Here is an 18,925-nt window from a genome sequence, read left to right as displayed (position 1 = left end):
AATGTAATACAATACAGTTAATCCAATCACTTTTCATGCAGTCTCCAACAATTTTAATTGGATTTGTAAAAGTGTGCCAAAAGAAATATAACTTAAGCCATGTTTATTTCAGAGTTGCAAACGGAAAATTGCCAATTTTATTACCGACAGTTTGGGTTTGCAATGAAGTACATCGCTCACTTTATTTTTGTCTGCAACAGAATCGGAAGCCAGGTGACACGCTCAGTGCACAATATGTGGAGTGCGGAGGAGATTGCACTTACTACAGCTGCGTGTGTTATTTAGGCTAAACATAGAAAGAGGGAATGTTGTAGGTTAGGCCTGCATTACAGGCAAGAGCAAGGTATAGTAGTAACCCAGCAGGGATCACTTCTAACTAGCTGGTCTATACCTTCGAGTTGAACCTACCACTGGGCACAGCAAAAACCGATGTGTCACTTAAATCTGGGCAACCATATGGATGTCCAGGAGCGGCACACCACTAACCGCAAATGTCGAGATTCTGGGGTGCAAGGGCAATTCGATAGGTCTAGTCTACTGCGGGAGATGACTGATGGAGTCGGTGGGGTTCGTTCTCTAACCTCAGAGGTTCTTGCAAGCCTCAACAAGGGTATGCCATCCCCTGTCTGCTTTGATTGGAGACGCTGGTTCAGAGCTGGCCTCCCCTTCTTCCGGGACATGAGTTTGAGATTAGTGCCCTAAATTCTTCCTCATGGATCTCTATATAAGGCGGCCCCTACCCCCAACCTTACCCATTCAGAATATCCTGTCACTCCGGAAGCAGCGCAAAGGTCCTTATAGGACTGGGTGCAAACTTATACGCTTCTTGTCCTAAGAGAAGGAACAAAAAAGGTATAGTAGTAGCGATCTCTTACGTGATTTAAACAGAGATGATGCAGATCCTCGATGAAAGAATTAAGATGCGATTGCAATCATTTTGAAATCTTAATTTTTTCATTTGTCAGATAATTTTCAAGAAAGACACTTACGTGGAGTCGATAGTCAGGACAGGAAGCGGGCTTGATTGCACTCACTGTGCGTTGCCGACCAAAGTTGGCAATCAATTTTGATCTTTTAGGACTTTCAAGGAAACCAAAGTTTTAGTTACTAACTCATAAAATCGGCCTGCAACCGCTAGAAGTTGCAGTGGTTTTGAAGAGTTCTTTTAAAAATTGCCGATGGAAATCTGCAGGAACTTCTCCTACACGCAGTAAGCTAGAGCATAGGCCTGCACTCACGTTGTCTGCAAGTGTCCCCTCTACAATGGTAAGTGCTCTGTGCTCGACTCTGCCGACCAGTTGAGGCGAGGCGACCTTGGCTCAGAGTCTCTCCTTGTATGGCCAGACCTCAAGACCTCTCTCCAGTCGGCCACTGGTGTAAGCTCGAGCAGTATCAGACCTCGTACTGTCCTGCCCGGCTCACGATTTGTCACTGATCATATCATCTCTCTGTGATATATGGGATGTCACCAACTGCAGTCGATACGATCAAACGATTAGCTGTATTACACTAGCGTTCCGTGACGACTCGACAACACAATCTCGTTAGTGAATCGTTAATCATCTCCGCCGAGTTTGGAATAATTATTGTCCAATCTTCTCCTCCCTGACAATGAGTGGACTTTGTTTGAGTATTTCCCAATCTGGCCGCGAGAATATAACAACTATTCCATTCAGTCTAACAACCCAAAAGAAGGAAAACATTTGTATCGTGTTTATATCTTGTGATCTTATGAATTTAATACACAAAAAAGGTACCCATGTAGAAAAGTAAAGTCTTCTGTATCAATAATGAAAACCTCTTTTCTTTTTCAATTAATTTACAAGCTCAAGAATTCCGCAATATCTCAACCCAGATCAAGCTAACAACCTCTTTCAACAACGAGAAACCTCTATCGTTAAAAAATATTAGTCTTCCGTCAATACGGGGTCTCATAGACTAGCACCTAATATCATCTCACCTAAACGTGAATTCGTGTTCCCCAAGTGTCATCAGTTTACGCTCCGACTGAGTTGTCTCGTCCCCCAAAACCAATCGAGGTTAAAACCCTGCATTATGAAACCTTCAAAAGATTCCACAATCCAGGATAAAACTTACATCTTGCACACTATAACTAGGATGAACTCCAAATCTTCTAACACAATAATCCCGTCTCAGTATACGATATACTTTGCGAACCAGAGTAATTTTCAAACATAACTTCAATTTTTTTTTTTTTTTTTTTTTTTTTTTTTTTTTTTTTTTAATACGGCACAATTGCGTTTTAAGCTAGGGCACAAATGTTCTCCCTTTCTACGGTGGTGTTGGGCGTGGCTGTCAACTGAGTAGAGCAAACTTTTCTTGCATGGTAATGTGACGACGCTGGTATGAGGTGTGGCATCTAGATATCACTATGCGGTTCTTCTACCGTATACCATTTCGCAGATACTGGGGATTGAACTTCAAACTCATTACTTGTATTTTCCCTAGAACCAGCCTTTGTAGAAAACAAAATTTATTTTACTTTTTACACAAATTGTGGATATTTAATTTTTTAAGAAGAGGTCGATTCCCTCTTAAGCTTTATTCTGCGCGCCCTCATGGTCGACTCACTGGCATGTGCGAGGATCTTATCAAACAGAGTAAAGGGGAGAGTCAATACAGTACAAGGTAGAGATGGTACTGATAAAAAGTGCAACGGCCACAGATATGACTAAAACCTGCGCTATCTCTACCGTAGCCTAACTCAAATCCAACGCCCAAATTAAAATGATGCATATAGTTTTACGTTTTTAACATAAACTATCTTCCTCCCATGTTGAAGGTATTATCCATAATCACGTTTGAAAGAGGCGTACAGGTTTGTTATGACTAACATTTAATTTTTCGTGTTTTCCTCAGTGTTATAATTCCTCCGAACAACAAATACTGCCATGTTTCACTAGTTACAGCTACGAAAATTGAACTTTGACTTTCGGGGCGCCCCCTGTACCTCCAAAAAGAAGTATTGCGATTATGTATCCATATGAAGAAAAGTCTTTGATTCCTATAAGAGAGAAATATTTACACGAGTTAAGTAACGCCCTACACGCTATATCGTGTAAAATAATTTAACGAAGCATTCAGATCATTTTTAATTCACTTAAAAAATCCCAATTCAGTCATGGATGGGATTGAAATCTACGTTGCGTGACTGCTGTAAAAACCAAATGAAATGCAATAGGCAGTGTTGTCAGAATCGTGACAGGTCGTGTGTGGAGCTCGGCAATAAAACAAGAAAATGTCAGGGTCGTAAAATACTCCGCGGCAGCACGCAGAGTAACATGCGATGGTATCGGAATAGGCCATCTTGGACAGAATACAATATATCGATCTTCTTAAGGGGGCAAACACCCCTGCCAGTCCTGTGATAAAAGCTTGTGTTACGTAATGTACTACATCGTCCCAATTAGGGGAAGTCCCTGCACGCTTTTGTGCACTTTGCACTATGTTGTTGTGATTTATTTAGTCATTTATGCTACTTTTGGCGTACATATTTTGTAAATGCATTGGTATTTCAGTTTGAATCGCATTTCAATTATATTTGAACTTTTCGTAATTCCATCGCACCAATATTATGGCGTACAATTGAGGCTATTCTTACCATAACCTACAAAGAGAATGAGTGTTGATTCCTAGTTTTTTTTTTCTAAAAAAGAAACAACAAATTTAATTTATACTTAAACTCAGCGACGTAAAGTAATTTGCAGCATTACACTACAGCATTCTCAGTTATTAGTAGACTTCAAATAAGGTAAGAAACATATAAAGGAAACTATAAAGTAAATTCTGCGTCATTCCACAGGGAGCCGTGTTCCAAAGGTTGTACAGTATAGTACGAGTGTGTTTCACCTGACAGGTTTTCACTATGAATTATGTTAAACGCAAAACTTTCATGCGCCATAAATGTCCAATGGGACAGAAGGAACATATATAAGTGAAAGCAATAAAACTGCGATCGCATGACTGAAACAAACATAAATGCGAGTTTAACAACCCATGCGTGTCGCCAGAAATATTCCCAATTGACTTTTATACCGCTGCTGCACCTAGCAGCCTACGTGCTTCGCTGCCATTTAGATTACGACGGCAAAAACATTGCCATTGTTTATAAAACACGGCAGCGCACTCGGGAATGTTGTCGTTCGGGTTCAACGCCCTTTCTTCGAAAACCCGGCTGTCGTACTTGTGTTTATTTGTTGTTGTCGTCGTTAGTTAAATGGGGTGTTGTGTAACTAATGTCACGCACTCTGTGTTGTTTTGTGTTTTGTGTCTGAAAGATTCAATGAACACCAATGCTACGGCCGGAAGCTAAAAAAATGCAATATAACTGAGTTATCAGCAGAGAGGGCAACCAAAACCATTGTTACATCAATCAAAATTCCAATGCCTTCTTTTTTGCATTCCGCTTAGTCCAGCAATAAAATTAACCAAATAATAACTTATGATAATCTTACAGTGGAGTTGGATTTATTAATAATCGTTTCGCTATGGAAGCAGTCCGCTGAAGCTTCTTGGTATTGGTGATTGTGAAGTTAACGCTGTTCAATTTTATACTCAAGAAACTCAACTTTTATACTCATTTGAGGCAAGGCGAGTTCTTTTTTTATTTAAGGCCTCTAGACCAAAAACCCATTATACGTCATCCGAAATAAAATGTTTTTGGTAACAGTTTGTTTTAGTGTCAGCGAAGAGGATTTTCGCATAATAACTTTAAATGTTAGCAAAATATACTCTGCTGCATTATAAATGTTCTGTCGTGTCCATAGATTAAGACGTAATTTTCGACAAAATGAGTCTTCTTTTGAAAATCTTACTGTACTCACAGGGTAGGCTACTTTATATTTACATACCGGCGCGGCTACAATCTAAAATCGGTTAAATAGTACAACCCAACAATATTTGAAAAAGGAAACCATTTAAAGTTCCCCGATAGTAGGGAATCTAGTTCGAACGAAATCATTCATTCAGATAAGTGTCGGAATAGGGAATCTAGTTAGAACGAAATCATTCATTCAGATAAGTGTCGGAATAGGGAATCTAGCTAGAACGAAATCATTCATTCAGATAAGTGTCGGAATAGGGAATCTAGTTAGAACGAAATCATTCATTCAGATAAGTGTCGGAATAGGGAATCTAGCTAGAACGAAATCATTCATTCAGATAAGTGTCGGTTGCTCGGCGAACCAAGAAATGATTTTCCATCAGTATAAGTAATCACGAGAACCGATAAAAACAGACATCCCATATTTAATTGTGTACGAGTAGTTGTGGTTATATTTGGCTTACACTGTTGTTTTCTCAACCATAAGTTTTCCCTTAATTGAATTCCAGGAAATCTAATGCTGTCGTAGGCCTGGGACACACAGTCCCGGTTACCGGGATGCCGGTGATCGGCATCCCGGCCGGGATTGATGAGAACATATAGTTTGTTGAAGAGCGCACACACAATGCCGGTGCTGTGCGGCACAAAGCGTGCCGGTCCAGACCGGCAAGCATGCTACCGGCGACCGGGAGCCCTGCAGCCGGTGAAAAATTTTATTTTACATTTCTTAAGCAACAAACATTATTTACTAGATATTAGGACATAGATTACAAAAAAATCCTTTCCGCTACAGTTAACATGATTACAAGACATTAAAATAATATTAGTTGTAATGAAATAAAGTAAGTTCTATAAGTTGTATTACAATGTTTCTTTACTCACCTTATAGTTATTGTAAGTCTTTCTTCTGCACTTACTGATAATCTTTTGTTTGTAATTTTTCTTGCTATGTGTCGCCTCAGTAACACTAACAGTTCGTCAAAAGATTTTATTGACATCCTGTAGAAGCCGAACAACTTTGTTTCATAAGTCCGAATACTCACGTAAAATTTTCTAAATCTTTTTTCAGCTTTAGCATCTACATTGAATGGATGAACCCAATGTACCCTATTTCGTTGTTTTGGTAATTCATTTAGAGCCTCTAAACAACAAACTAACTTCACTTTGGATAGCATGATTCGTTCCGAACAACACTCAAAGGTTAACTGAGAGACAATTTGATGTTTATCGCCGGGACTGTGTGGCCAGCACACAACAAACCGTTTACCGGCAACCCGGTGGTCGGCATCCCGGTAACCGGGAGTGTGTGTCCCAGGCCTTAGATGAAAATTGCCAGCGGCGATGTAAACTATGTAAGTAGGTATATGTATTTTCTCTACGTCAAACTGATGAAACCGAACTGTTAACACTGAAAGAAGATATTCACTTGACACAGTCCAGTCCGAGAGCCAGAGCCTGCAAGGGGGTCAAGCGTGGGCGCGGCGTGGCCAGAAATATCTCGCTCCGACTTGGCTCTCTCACCGCATTGTTCTCCTGAATTAGCGGACCCGTCTCCGTCTGCGGGACGTGCCTTTATGATTTTACGTCACTGGAATGAAATATTACCCGTGTTAATAAAAAGTTTGCTCGCCTAACCGTGTGGAAAGTCCTTGGCAAATGTAGCGGCGTTATTGTTTGCCCTCATCATCCTCAACCGCCATTAACTTGTGCTCATCCACTGCGATTAAACGATTAACTTTCAGTGAAATAAATGATAATTACTACACAAATCTGATACTTAAAGTATACGATAATTTCTTGTACTGACAGGTTGTGTTTTTTGCATAATAGCTGAGTTGTAATAACTTATTAATAATACGTAATACCTTTTTATTTTATCTGGTAACATAAATACTAAATATACATCATCATTACCACTCAGAGAGGCAAAGTCGGCTGAGAAGTTGGGTTCACTGTTGCCAATTGCAGTTTATATAGAATCAAAATTATTATTTTTGAATACAACTTTTTATGCAAATAGGGTTTATACAATTTTAAAAATTGTTCTTTTCTAAAAACTATGACTTTTAAATCATGTAAAAATCATGATTTATTTGGTATAATGTTAATGAATAAATGGGTTTCTAGAAATTAAGAAATTGGACTTACTTTTCAGTTTTATCTAATTCAAAAAAATCAAAACATTCTGTAACAACTGAATTTGACCAAAAATTCAAGTGGAATCATTCTTCACTGTTATAAAAAAGTTAATTTTTACAGGGTTAAAGTAGGCCTATGCACTTTGTTGTTAAGGGCCTAGTAGGCTTTAAATAACACATTTTTAATAAAAATTGTTACCACGGTTTGTTTAGAAAAAACTAGGGGATTCTACTAAAAACTTGTTCTTTAGCTAACTAATACTGACAATTATAAATTTAAGAAATTTAATTTATTTTAGCATTGACCATCTACATTCTTTGATATAATAGTTCATTTGTTTAGTCAAAGCAAAGCTTACATATCCAGTACATGTGTATATATTTTTAAAATTAATTTTCTTGACTCAGACTGTCTCAAAGTGATGAATTCCACCAAAAATTAATATATTTAGGATATTTGGATATTTTTGATCATTCAAATACTCTTTCCCCTGCTATTCCGTTTGGGAGAGAAAATAAAATTTAATACTGCTTACTTGACAGTTTTTATATGAATTGTGAATCACTTTGCTTATATGAATTGTGAATCACTTTGCTGTTTTATATCTTCTTTTTGGCCCCTTTTGTCTAGGTAAACAATGCTAAGCCATTTTATAGATAAGAATGATGCTAGTGTAGATAAGAATGATGCTAGTGATAAGCGTTCAATAAATCAAGCTCACTTAGTACCTACTAATATTACATGTACTGAACATGATGTACATTCTTTGATTTAGAAATATAGTTTTGCATTGTTTTTTTTTTCATATTTTAGTGTATGTGAAATAAAACCACCTGGATTGGCCCACTCAGTGATTAAGCCTACAACTGATCAGTATGATCAATAAAACCACCTGGATGGCCCCTCAGTGATCAAGCCTACAACTGATCAGTATGATCAATAAAACCACATGGATTACCCCACTCAGTGATTAAGCCTACAACTGATCAATATGATCAATAAAACCACCCAGATTACCCCACTCAGTGATTAGGCCTACAACTGATCAGTATAATCAATAATTAGTGATTAAATTAATGAGCTATTTATTCTTGATACTTACTTAGAAAAACCGGGTGAATTGGATCCTCACCCATTTTACATGAAAGTGACTTCCTATTTCCCCTCAATTATCTAGTTACCTGTTCAGGAGTAGTGATATTTTGATAAACGTACTGCACTGATGCAACTAAAGTATGTAAGTTATAAGTTGTTTCTGTCTCATACATATTGAGATGAGGCAACAAGAGCTAAGAGGTTGAGCAAGATTGACTAACCAACAGCTGGCAGTAGCACAACATGGATCTGTTGTCTTGTCATCAGCTGTGGGTGGATTGCCCAGCCCCTTCAGCTACTTTTAGTCACTCACTTTCTTTACAATGGTCCAACAGTAAATTATTAAATGCCAGAAAAATATCTTGCACACATATAAATTGTAATGATACATCAGTATAAGTTATTTGACAATAAAATTAATAAACCAAAGTGTTACTCCCTTTAAAACAAAAATGTAATAACCAGTGGTGTAATTAGGATTTGGCTTTGGGAGGAGTTGAATCTGATGGAAAAGCACAACATGTTGTGGCCGGGGAGGAGGAGTATGGAATAGGCTTGTCAAAGTAAAATATTTAATTGCTGTATTTCCAACTAGTGCGATTGCTGTTATACATATTAGTTTAAAGTTTTGAGAGAGGTTCTATAACTGTTAACCCCTATAGTTACGCCCCTGGTAGTGTCAGCATAACAAATTTAATTAACTATTTCCCTTGTGAAATTCATCTATATTCCATGTGTTCTTGAACTTGATTTTAGGGTTAAATTGCCAAAGCACAGCAAATTCACTCTTACGTTTAGTTAGTTATAATCAGTTTGGTAAAACTTGTTCTGCCGGATCCTTCAAATAATCCATTTATTAAGCTTAGTTGTACTAAAAAAGTGAATATTTCAATCCTTACACATTTGCACCTTTTATGGTTGTTATTTCTACTCTCACCTCTTCTTTCGGTGTTTGTTAAATCAAATTGCTTGTTTTTTTTTTTTTTTTTTTTTTTTTTTTTTTTTTTTTTTTTTTTTATCAGAATAGTTAAGTTGTTACCTAGGTTTGACTCTATAGCAATGCTGAATGTTGCATTGTTGGATCCCTCAATAATCCGTTTCATCAGGCTTAGTTGTACTGAAAAAGTGAATATTTTCATCCTTACACATCTGCACACTTTGTGACAGTTTATTTCTACTCACATCTCTTCTTTCGATGGTTGTTAAATCAAATTGCTTGTTTTTTTATCAGAATGGTTAAGTTATTACCTAGGTTTGACTCTATAGCAATGCTGAATGTTGCATTGTTGGATCCTTCAATAATCCGTTTCATCAGGCTTAGTTGTACTGAAAAAGTGAATATTTTCATCCTTACACATCTGCACACTTTGTGACTGTTTATTTCTACTCACATCTCTTCTTTTGATGTTTGTTAAATCAAATTGCTTGTTTTTTTTATCAGAATGGTTAAGTTGTTACCTAGGTTTGACTCTATAGCAATGCTGAATGTTGCATTGTTGGATCCTTCAATAATTTATTTCATCAGGCTTAGTTGTACTAAAAAGGTGAATATTTTAATCATTACACATCTGCACCTTTTATGGCTGTTTATTTCTACTCTTACCTCTTCTTGATGTTTGTTAAATCAAATTGCTTGTCAGAATAGTGTTGAGTTGTTATCTAGGTTTGACTCTACGGTAATGCTGAATGTTGCAGGTCCACGCAAAGCATGAAGAAAAGACAGAAAGCAAATCCGTGTACCGGGAGTACAACAGGGAGTTCTTGCTGCCCAAGGGTACGAACCCTGAGAGTATCAAGTCTTCGCTGAGCAAGGACGGCGTGCTGACCGTAGAGGCACCACTGCCTGCCCTGGGCCAGCCCGAGAAGCTGATCCCCATCGCCCAGAACTGAACCTAAGTGCCTCTCAGCTTCGACTCTGTGCGTGCTTACACACAGCTTTTATACTTTTATGGAAGTGTTTACCATAGTATGTTATATGTTGTAAATTTTAATTTGAGAAAATTTATTTATCAGTATTTTTATAAAACTGTATTTTTATAAGTTGAATTGAAAACTAAATCATTGTAACCCCATTAACGGAGACTATAGGTGTAAGTGTTGTAGCAATATGTTAACTTATTATTTTCTTTATTTATTCAGCCGAATTATTCTCAAGTGGAGAATTTAACTTTTGTTTTACCTTATGATGTTGAAAACAATTTGATTTTAATAAGTGTTTATATTTTCTGTTCTTTTATGTAATAAACGTAATATTGTTTCAATGATTATTCCTCATTACAACCTTCACCTTAAAACCACTTTCTTGTGCCTGTTAGTAGCCTACAATGTAAACAACTATCAATCGCATTGGTATTACCTAAGAGATATATAAATTGTTTCAATGATTATTCCTCATTACAACCTTCACCTTAAAACCACTTTCTTGTGCCTGTTAGTAGCCTACAATGTAAACAACTATCAATCGCATTGGTATTACCTAAGAGATATATAAATTGTTTCAATGATTATTCCTCATTACAACCTTCACCTTAAAACCACTTTCTTGTGCCTGTTAGTAGCCTACAATGTAAACAACTATCAATCGCATTGGTATTACCTAAGAGATATATAAATTGTTTCAATGATTATTCCTCATTACAACCTTCACCTTAAAACCACTTTCTTGTGCCTGTTAGTAGCCTACAATGTAAACAACTATCAATCGCATTGGTATTACCTAAGAGATATATAAATTGTTTCAATGATTATTCCTCATTACAACCTTCACCTTAAAACCACTTTCTTGTGCCTGTTAGTAGCCTACAATGTAAACAACTATCAATCGCATTGGTATTACCTAAGAGATATTTAAATTTAATTCTGATCAATGTATTAACTTTATTTTGGGATAATCTAGGCTTGGCAAATTATACTACTAACAACTCAAAGTATAATGAGTGTTAAATAGAATGCTGAGAATAACATACTAACCTGTACTGGGCTTGTGTTGGGGATGAAAAATAATTATTTATTGTACCAGGCCAAGTTAGGACTAATAAGTGCTCTGTGACAAGACCTATAGAGAAAAATCCCAAATTACCATTATCAATGGCTATGTGGGAGAAATACTTGCAAGGACTGCACAATCATAATTACATAACATCCTATATCGGAAAACGATTTAGTTAGATTTGAACACACTATGAAAACCACATGCTTCATTACAAATATCCAACAGGAAAATTAATTTGTCACCAAATAATGAGTAATACTTGTATGTCACAATAAAAACATGGGTTGATAATTTATATCTTTAATAATTGAAATTAATTCTTGGAACATTAACTCAATTTTACTGGTTCATAAGAAAAAATCTCTAGATATAAATAAGGACTATTCAGTAACCAAGCTACAGTTATTTTCAACTAGTTCACGTTTTTGAAACGTTTTATCCAGGCTCATACAAAGAACTCTTTGGATATTGAGAACAGCAAAAGTTTTTCTTTTCAGCTTTGTTAAGAATAACATATTTTTGCCTCTTTATATTCTTATATGATTATGTCTTGACATATGAACCAGGATCTAAGTAGCGTTCACAGATTTTAAAAGAAGCCATCAGTAACATGTGAATGTTGAGTTTAGCTCCAGTTCACCTTCCTGTAAGTGCAGCATCTGGAATCTGATGCTGTCACATATTTCTCTTCACCCAGATTACACTATATTTTGTAATCTGGGTGTCTCTTGAGTTAAAATGATGTAAGATGTTTATTTTGAGCTTCTTCGTCAGAGCTCAACTTCAACATTCACACTGAATCAAACTTTCCCACCATAGCCACGCTATTAGAAACATGTCAAAATTAAGTCTAGAAGATGTTGTAATGCATTGAGGAAGATTGGTTTGATCACTTGTGAATTGACTCATGGAGGTGAAAAATTTCCAAGGCTCTGCTGCAAGTCAGGAATTTGTCGAATGTAATAATAAAATCTAGCGTTCAAACAACTTCCACACAAGATGTCATCAGATGAATCAAAGAATTCCCTAACAGTATCAAAGAACTAAACAATCAAAAACATTGTAAGGCTTGGCTGAAAGATCTTTAAGTGTTCTGTTTTGTGCTATACCTCTGGAACCGAGTGCTAGCTTTGTTACAGGAGTTGATTATGAAGCCATGCTTGAGTGTAAAAGGTGATTGTAATGTAACATATCTAATTTTGTGCAATGAATGAATGTTAGATTAGTAAAACAAAACAGAGAATGTCTCACTGAAACATAGTCCTCAGCACAATTCTTTGCCCAGACTTAGTAACTGAAACTTACTACAATACTAACGGATTCTGTTTACTGAACTTGTTACTGACCTCAGTGAGGTGTCCATATTTGAAGAAGAATATTCTTACAAAAGTAGGATTAATCAGTTATCATTCTTTGTAAAGGCACATATTGTTGAGAAATTCCTCACTTTTCAGATGTTTGATACTAACCATAAAATAATGTTGCCGATAATTTTATTTACGTTGTTGTAACACAAAAGAAGAGTCAGACAAAAGAGTGACTGTTACAATACTTTATGGGGCTAATTACGTTGAAAGGTCAAATGGTGTAACGTTAATTGCTAGAAGGCAACAGTTAGTGGCGCTTTACTTAATTAAAACTTCATTGAGGTCAAAGGTGAATGAAGTGACATGCCGCAGGCTCCCATCCAGCATTGAACAATGGGGGCCTACAATCTAAATCCTTACTTTATCCATTATTTTGTGATTTGAAGAGTAAGTAAATTCCTTCTCATTGTGCAGAAAAATAGCCTACAGTAAAACAATTCATCCTTTGTACATCATTGGACAATATGCCTATATCATCCAGGGTAACCAGTGTGAGTATCTAAAAAAACAATTGTGTAATTGTATTTTTTTTTTACAAATGGACAGATATTTGTTAACATTTATATTCTTTAGGTCTTGGAAACTTTATTTAATAGGATTTAAGTTTGTGCTGATAATTTTAAGGGTTTTTGGTAGCTTAAAAATGTAATTTTGGTAAAAAGAATTTATTCAGTTTGTAATTATGTGGTTTTTTTCTTTGAAATGATAAGTAATACAAGTATTTTTGATTACTGGAATATATTTTTAAAGTAAATCTTGCACTATCTACGGGTCTGGCAATTTTTTCTAACGGCTAACTCATTAAGGTTATGTTTGTTATTGTAGGACACAATGTTTTATTTTTTTAGCCACCCTGAAGTTATACTTAATCAAATTACCCATCAAATTTTAGTACAAGATTTATTGAAAACTTTTTTCACTTCCATACATACTCAGAATTTTAACAGATCCGTAAATAATGTAATATGGGTTAGGCTTCCAAAACATTTTATTTTTAATTCTTTACCTTAGATCGAATGTTCACGAAGCAGTCAGACAGTTTTAATGATGAAATTTAAGTGTAAAGTGTGACAAATCTGGAACTCAGTCCTGAGTTTTACTGCTCTCAAGCTTTAAAACCAGTTGTTAACCGTATCAAGGAAAGTAATTGAGAGCTGGAAGAACAGTTTAAGCAAAACACAAAGTTAAAGTATTGAAAAAAATGCTTGAAAATTATATAAAAGCTATGGACAGTGAATCTGGCCAATTGTAAAAACTGGTCTTCACTGAGAACTGTGGGATTGAAACTGTGTTTTTGTATTTTTATTATGGAATGGACTATTTTCCTCCTACCAGACTTGACTCCTATGTTGTGCACCGGATGAGACAATGAGAGCACCTCTTCATCTAGATTACATTTGATATTGTTATCTAGGTGTCTGCTGTTTAGCTTATCCCCAGATTCCAGGAGCCCAATCTCTGACAGAATCAGATTTCAGATGCTAAGTGCACTAAGTGGAAGGTGAAATGGAGCTGAACTAAACATTCACAATAAAACTATCTTTTTAAACTAAACGTTCTATTTTTTTAATGTTTTAAAATTCAACAGAATGTTGCAAATAAAGTCTGTAGGTTCGAAACATGATGATAAATAAGTGGTAAACATTTTTTGGCCTTATCAAATCCTTCCTGAGGAATTTTCCTTTAAAATAACATGAATACTAATATTGGCAGTATAGACAGTTTGAAAATCCTTAAATAACATTGTTTCTATCACAAAATGAAATCAAACAAATTATTTATATTTTGGTTACACAGCTGAAAGCGACACAGTTGTTCAGCAGTGCAGGTAAACAACTCATATCATTTGTTGCACTTGCGCTGTATCTACACCGTTCGTTTATAATATTCAACATAATATGTACAAGAATAATTTAGCTTAGTCACTTCAGTTCCTGGAGTTAAAAAGATCAAAATGAAATTCATATTTTCAAACCGGTTAAGTTCACTAGCTGTAAATTGTGAGAATGAAATATCAAGTAACTGAAATTTTAAGTGATTATTTAAGAGACTGTTTGAGATTTAATATTTATTTTATGGAACAAAACTCACTTAATTATTACAATGCCTACAATTCATGAAATTTACTAATTAGAATAATTTGTGAGGAGACATATGCCAACCATGATATTTTATACTGGTTACAACTTTTAACTGTAGTGAATTAATTTTAAAACATAATTTAAACTCTTAATTTATAAGTAATAATGACTGCATTTGGGGTGGGGGGGGGGGGGGGTGGGGGGGGGGGGGGGTGGGGGGGGGGGGGGGTGGGGGGGGGGGGGGGTGGGGGGGGGGGGGGGTGGGGGGGGGGGGGGGTGAATGTGATCCAAAATTATTATGACTTTTGATTGTAAACTTTTAAACACACCGATATAAAACACAATTTAATGAAAGTAAATGTAAAGCATATTTTTTATTATACAACTACAGTCAAGTAAAATTACAGTCTTGTTAAAAGCAGATTTTATAATAGACAGGATTTGTGTTTTAAGAAGAAAATAAAAACATAAAAAGAAAGAATTTAGTAAATACTCAAACATTTTCTAGTTTTATATATTCAGGTTAAGGTAAAAACATCGCTATTTTATCAGCGAATACATTCGTAGAGAGGAGTTAAACAAAGTGTTTACAGTTGCATTATTCAGTGACAGAAAGGATGTCTTACAAAGAACACCGTTATCGGTTCAAATAACAAAGCCAATATAGAGTCTATAGAACATGGCGGGGGATGTAGCCCTGCGGCATAACTTGTTTTATATTCCACCAACTTCTCAATACACTCCACGACAACGTAGCATCCCCTCTAATGGCAGGTATCTACACAGTTAATTTTAATATTTTTACAACCTTCAGGCACATTTGAAAGAAATATTCATTTAATATGAAATAATATTCTTGTGCTTTTTAACTTGTAGATATTCATAATAATATTTTGAATATTTTAGGCGGTGCAATAAAAAATACCATCCCCTAAGAGAATAAATATTTCTAATAACCAAAATATTATATTTAAATTAATTTGGGGCAATAATTCAAAGTTAAGCCAAAGAATAACGTCTAAAAGTAAGGATGTGAGTTTTTACGTTATGATTGTTAAATATTGCTAAGGAGATTTGTAAGCTTTTTATATTTGAAAATGTAATTTATTACGTTATATTTCTTGTAAAACAAGTGATTCCCTTATGTCATATTCGGATAAATAATATATTCGGATATTTCAAAAAATCAATACCTTTACATTAGATATTAATATTGAGCGTCCTTATAAAATTACTAAAAATTAACCATTTTAGTATGTTTTTGTTTATCTTCAGATCAAATATATTCAAGACCAGTGATTATGAAACTAACCACACCATACATAAGTCTTCACTAATGTAACTCCTTCTTACTACAAGAGAGGAGTACACCACACCACGTGTCACGTAACAGGCTTCGCTGTAGTGTGGAAAGTTAAAAATCTACAGCTCATTTCATTAAGCTACATGTACGAGTATTACTTATTCTATGTCACATGTTAAAATGGCGTATGTTTTTCTCAGTTTGTGGACAAATCTATTTATTCTACGGTGTTATGGTTGCCATAATGGTTACACATTACACCAACGTAAAATCATTCGCTAACGCCCAGCCAAACTGTGAAATAGACCATCATCGAACTCAATTTAGCTCATATAGAATTTAAAGATCATGAGAAATTCTAGGCCAGTTCGTTTTTTAATTATTGTGTAGACAGGTAGATTGATAAAAAGAAATAAATGTGTACATCCCCTCGAGTGACAGTTAAACTGAAGCTCAATATTAACAGAATTAGCGATCATTAGATGTACTTAATTTTATCTACTCTAAGACTGGTGTTAGAAGTCTATGTGTTATTGCTGTTACGCTAATTTGAAAAATATATTATTTAAATATATAGCATATTTTAAATTTATATCTATTAAATAATTACCTTTAAAATATGGAACCGTTTATATTATTAAAAATGCTGTTAATTAATGTTCTGTATTGGAAAGGAACGCTAATACCCTTCGTTGAACATCCAACATCTTAAAACCATTATTTTTTTATAACATTAAACTAAAAGATAATATTGAGGGTTTTTACAACATTAAAAGAGAAATTTTAATTCTAATAGGGATAACCAGTTCGCGACCCCCTGGAGGACAGAACAAAAGACAAAGTTACGGATTTCGTTGCTCTTGAGTAAAACACGTACACCTTCGACACGGAAAAGATTGTTTAGGTTTTTTAATTATTATAATACCTAAAAAAACTTACGTCATAGATTGACTTATGATGTTAATATAAAAAAAAAACTTGTAGCGGCCATTAAGTTTTCAAGTGTAAAATATTGTATTAGTTTAATAACGGTTTAAAGGTCAGATTTTGTTAATTGTGATGTTGGAACAGTAATTAGACAATATAAATGGCGTATAGTAACTACATAATGAACAAGCTATAAAAGACTTGATGGTACTGCGGCGTCAAACATTGTTTACAGAGTCATGTCACTTAAGAGAAAATGACGGCTCATAAACGTCACTTGCCAGATAAGTGCTCCTTCACGCAAAAACGGTTTAAGTTCACAAGGAAAATCCTGTCTCTGGCTTAATGGATTTGTCAAGGGAGCATTTACAACCTGTTAAAGACATTATTGCTCCTTTCGACATACGCGAGTTTTGCTGCAATAATCTTACTCTGAGTTCACTCAAGATCTTCATTAAAAAGTTATCTACTGAAGAAACCACGTTTTACTAATGCACTATTATGATTGTGTAATCGATGATTCGGCAGAGAGATGAAAAGAGGTTAGAGGATATTACAATGAATATAAAATTCTAGCTTAATTCTGTAACTCTTCACAACATGGGAATTAACTTCAAGTAATTATAAATGAAAATGATTTTTCATCGTACGTTTTACTTCTTATAAAATTATTAAGTTGAGAGACTTTACATTTGGTTACCCTCTATTATATATACATTTAATTTTATATACGACAGCACCGAAAAAAGAATTATTAATAATAATAATCTTGTTAAATAATACATTTTTGCACATTGATATACACATACAGTACATCTACACAAGGTAGCACAAACTTAATCATTTTAATACGAATCTTAATCGTGAAAGGTTTCGAGTTATGTAATATGCAGAAACGTTTGATGATAACACTCGCTTTAAAAATACAAACCTCTTATGTATATACAATAGATTTATGAGAATACATTCAAGTGTAAGAACGTCAGGCTAGATGTGGCGTCAAGAAAATATGAAACACAAGGGAATTAACGGATAAGTAAATGTATACATATTTATTACATAGGTTATCGTACTGAAATATACAGCACAGCATATACACACACCACTTATAAAGAGTATATACGTTGCGGTTAATATATAATAGAGAGGAAACTAGGAGGGAAACGGGAAGAAAGTGACGTTACTTTAAGTGGTTGTCCAGCCGTCAAGGGAGAGAAAGACTTCGACAGACCGAGTGTGTTATCCGTCGTCTGCATCTACCTTCTAACAATGGCCACGAATACTTATAAATTTACAATCTACAGGTACTCGTGCAGTATTAGTACAGTATTATACAGTCAATAGTTTTATTACGTTAGCAATTTTAATTTTTCTACACCATGGTTTCATCCTTTGCTATTTTAATTAATTATTATTATATTATTATTTAGTAATTGACAGAAGAGAATAAGAAATAATATGCTCGTAAAGGCTTAAAAACTGGATTATTCACCACGACACGCATCAATCCAATTATTACCAAGACATTCTGGAAAAAACCCAATGGTTGTAAAACCTCCTACGCCTTACTCATCGGACCTTGCTCCTCGTGACTTCAAATGTAACTTGCCAGTGGCTAGAACCCCACACTCGACATAACCAAACCTGAGTCGGATTGTATCCCTTGTTGTCTGCAGGCAGGCCGCCGTCCAACAACAAGGAGAGACTTGAGGTCATCAAGGAGAGCAATGTAACTTGCCAGTGACTAGTACCCACACGTGGTCGACATAACCAAACCTGAGTCGGATTGTATCCCTTTTTGGCTGCAGGACAGGCCGCCGTCCAACAACAATGAGAGCGACTTGAGGTCATCAAGGAGAGCAATGTAACTTGCCAGTGGCTAGTAACCCCACACGTGGTCGACATAACCGACCCTGAGTCCGACTGCAACCCTTCCGAACTAAACTATGTCTACAAAATTCAGTTTATATAATAAGCTTAGTCATGGAACGTTTGGATTGGAACCTATAGAATTTGACTCTATCGAATGTATTTAATTATAAATTATTATAGGTTGCTGTAAAACGTTTTGAGCTATGACCTAACAATCCTGACTGTTTTGTGATCAGACGAAACGCCAAGTGCGGGACTAAGGGAAGACAAGAGAGTTATGTGACAACAGTGTGGGTGATGGCGGCG

At 35.4% G+C, this 18,925-nt stretch overlaps 1 protein-coding gene across 1 annotated transcript in view; it reads left to right on the top strand.

Annotated features, from left to right (window-relative positions):
• Positions 1–10,338, top strand: part of LOC124357804 (alpha-crystallin B chain) — a 31,834-nt gene extending 21,496 nt beyond the window's left edge. The window contains exon 3 of the mRNA XM_046809859.1: positions 9,773–10,338. Within this exon, the coding sequence (XP_046665815.1) occupies positions 9,773–9,967 (195 nt within the window). The 3' untranslated portion in view covers positions 9,968–10,338. The remainder of the gene's footprint in view (positions 1–9,772) is intronic.
• Positions 10,339–18,925: the final 8,587 nt, after the last annotated feature.

This window comes from Homalodisca vitripennis, chromosome 3 (assembly GCF_021130785.1).
Source record: "Homalodisca vitripennis isolate AUS2020 chromosome 3, UT_GWSS_2.1, whole genome shotgun sequence".
NCBI lineage: Eukaryota > Metazoa > Arthropoda > Insecta > Hemiptera > Cicadellidae > Homalodisca > Homalodisca vitripennis.
This window is presented reverse-complemented; position numbering and strand designations above follow the sequence as displayed.